The sequence below is a fragment of the Priapulus caudatus genome, unplaced genomic scaffold, assembly GCF_000485595.1.
Source record: "Priapulus caudatus unplaced genomic scaffold, Priapulus_caudatus-5.0.1 Scaffold2746, whole genome shotgun sequence".
In the NCBI taxonomy this organism is placed as follows: Eukaryota; Metazoa; Priapulida; class Priapulimorpha; order Priapulimorphida; family Priapulidae; genus Priapulus; species Priapulus caudatus.
In genome coordinates this window covers 23,333-25,583 of record NW_014579807.1, presented here as the reverse complement: position 1 = coordinate 25,583, position 2,251 = coordinate 23,333, and the positions used below count along the sequence as shown (strand labels likewise).

The 2,251-nt window shown below is 46.5% G+C and overlaps 1 protein-coding gene across 1 annotated transcript in view; it reads left to right on the top strand.

Moving 5' to 3' along the window:
* Positions 1 to 606: 606 nt before the first annotated feature.
* LOC106819017 (ATP-binding cassette sub-family A member 5-like) overlaps positions 607 to 2,251 on the top strand; it is a gene marked incomplete at both ends in the record, with an annotated part of 24,390 nt that continues 22,745 nt past the window's right edge. Inside the window, 1 exon segment of the mRNA XM_014823676.1 lies at positions 607 to 744. Coding sequence (XP_014679162.1) covers positions 607 to 744 — 138 coding nt within the window.

Here is a 2,251-nt window from a genome sequence, read left to right as displayed (position 1 = left end):
AAGCCGACGACGAGGAGAGGTGCCTGGCAGGAGAAGAAGCCGACGACGAGGAGAGGTGCCCAGCAGAAGAAGAAGCCGACGACGAGGAGAGGTGCCCAGCAGAAGAAGAAGCCGACGACGAGGAGAAGTAACCAGCAGAAGAAGAAGCGGAGGAAGAAGAAGCCGACGACGAGGAGAGGTGCCCAGCAGGAGAAGAAGCCGACGACGAGGAGAGGTGCCCAGCAGGAGAAGAAGCCGACGACGAGATCGAGTTGTCTTTGCAAGATTTTCCCTCCCTGATCTCTCTAACGTCATCTGGGCTGTAGGGTTGGCCAATTATTAGGGTGACTCGCTGGAGGTGCACGGCTGGGAGTCGGACTGAGAGCCGGTCATTGCTCAGTAACGTCAGCAGGGGTTCCGTGTTTCTGTCATTCCAATGCCGCACGCACTCGTCTTTGTTCCTTCGCCGTGCATCCAATGCGTTATCTGCAGATATTGTCAGTGCATCCCCCTTCGGACCATGAAGTCTCGTCAATCGATGAACGCATGGACATTTTGATGATATGAGTATCATGGTGTCGTATACTGTAGCGTATTTATGGTCAAATGCTTGATCGCTGTGTGCAGGCAATCTACTTACCGTACATCGCCGTCTCGATCATGGACATGGTGGGCGCGAGTGAAGCTGCTAGGATCGTGCACATCGTCTGCATCATCATCGACCCCATGTACACACTCATCGGAGGGCTCTACTACGTGAGCAAGGTGAGCATCCGACATCGCCACACGCTGGCCCTCCCCGTTCAACCTCGCATCTGTTGATTGCTGTTACAATTGTACCGACATCTATGCGAGGTAACCATGCATCCCTTGGAAATTGTTGCGTTCTCAGCTTAGCTAATCTCGTTTTCATGTGTTTTTCACCCTTATTTTGTGCTTGCGGTCACTGACAGTAAGCTCTATAGCCAGTCAGCATTGCACGCGTTCTAAATAATACGCTTTGTAATAAAGTTGTGTAAAAGTGGCCCAAGGACGATAATTTGGCCGAAATATGCAGAAACGCTGTAACGCGTCTAGGATTACCAATTAACCTAACAACAGCAGGACTCAAGTGGTGCATGATTATCGTACTGAAACAGAAGTCCATTTTGTTGTACTTGATTGAGGATTTCTTGATTTATGGAGGTGATGCAGGTATGAATGCAGTAAAAACAAACTAGTAATAGAAGGAGAGAATTTTTAGCTCATCTGACGTAGTCAGATGCAGCTTGTAGAATCGCATGATCGTCCGTCCGGCTGTCCGGCCGTCCGTGCGTCCGTGCGTCAACAGTTGGGCACAAATCTTAACCGCTCGACGTACGGTCACGATATTCGGCACATCGGGTGGGATCGTCAACGGTCAAAGGTCAAGAGGTGTAAAAGAAGGGGGAACATTCACTCCTTAACTTAAGGTATAGGAAGGAAATGCAGAATTGCAGCACAAATCTAAATGCTCGACCTAGGCTCGTGATAGTCGGTGTATAGCATCATGGTAGGAAAAGGCATCACTGTGCCGAAATTGGAGGTCACAGGTCAAAGATCAATGGGGCACAGGGCAGATTTTAGACATTTTCTGAGGACATGGTCTGACAGAGCGATTGAAAAACTTTTTTGTTTCAGCGGTGACCTAGCATTTTTATGGCTTAATTGAAAGGACCATGAAATGTAATTTCCGCTGACATGCGAAGAGTAAGTATCAGATAACCTTTTGACCCTCAAGAGGAGGGTTAAACATGGATTTCTTTCTCAACTGCGTTAGCGAGTACCTGTGGGTGTGGAAAGCTCCCATTTTACAGTGAAATTCCACACATAACTCTTACTTGAACAATGCTTACTTAGGAGATAATGACATGACTTATAAGATTCTGTAATGTACATTATGAATAGTTGGAATACAGTCACTAGAACTCAAATAATTACCCAGGAGTGAGACTGCGGATTTCCCAGACTTAATTTTCTCATTAAATTTTGGCACCAATATAGACGCAAGTGTGTACGTTCTTGAGCTTATTCGGTCCACTAATCACTGGCCTACCTTGTACTGAAATTAGTTTAGAGATATTTGCTATCGTATTGCTGTAAATTGTAATCTTGCACGAGCTGCTCTGCCTCTGGTTGTATCAACCATTGAGCTATTTTTAATGAGCCAGCCACCAATAAGAAACTATAGCCACTGTTCACTTTATCGTATGTGCTAAGCAAGGCATAAACAGGTGATGGGTATCAGAACAGA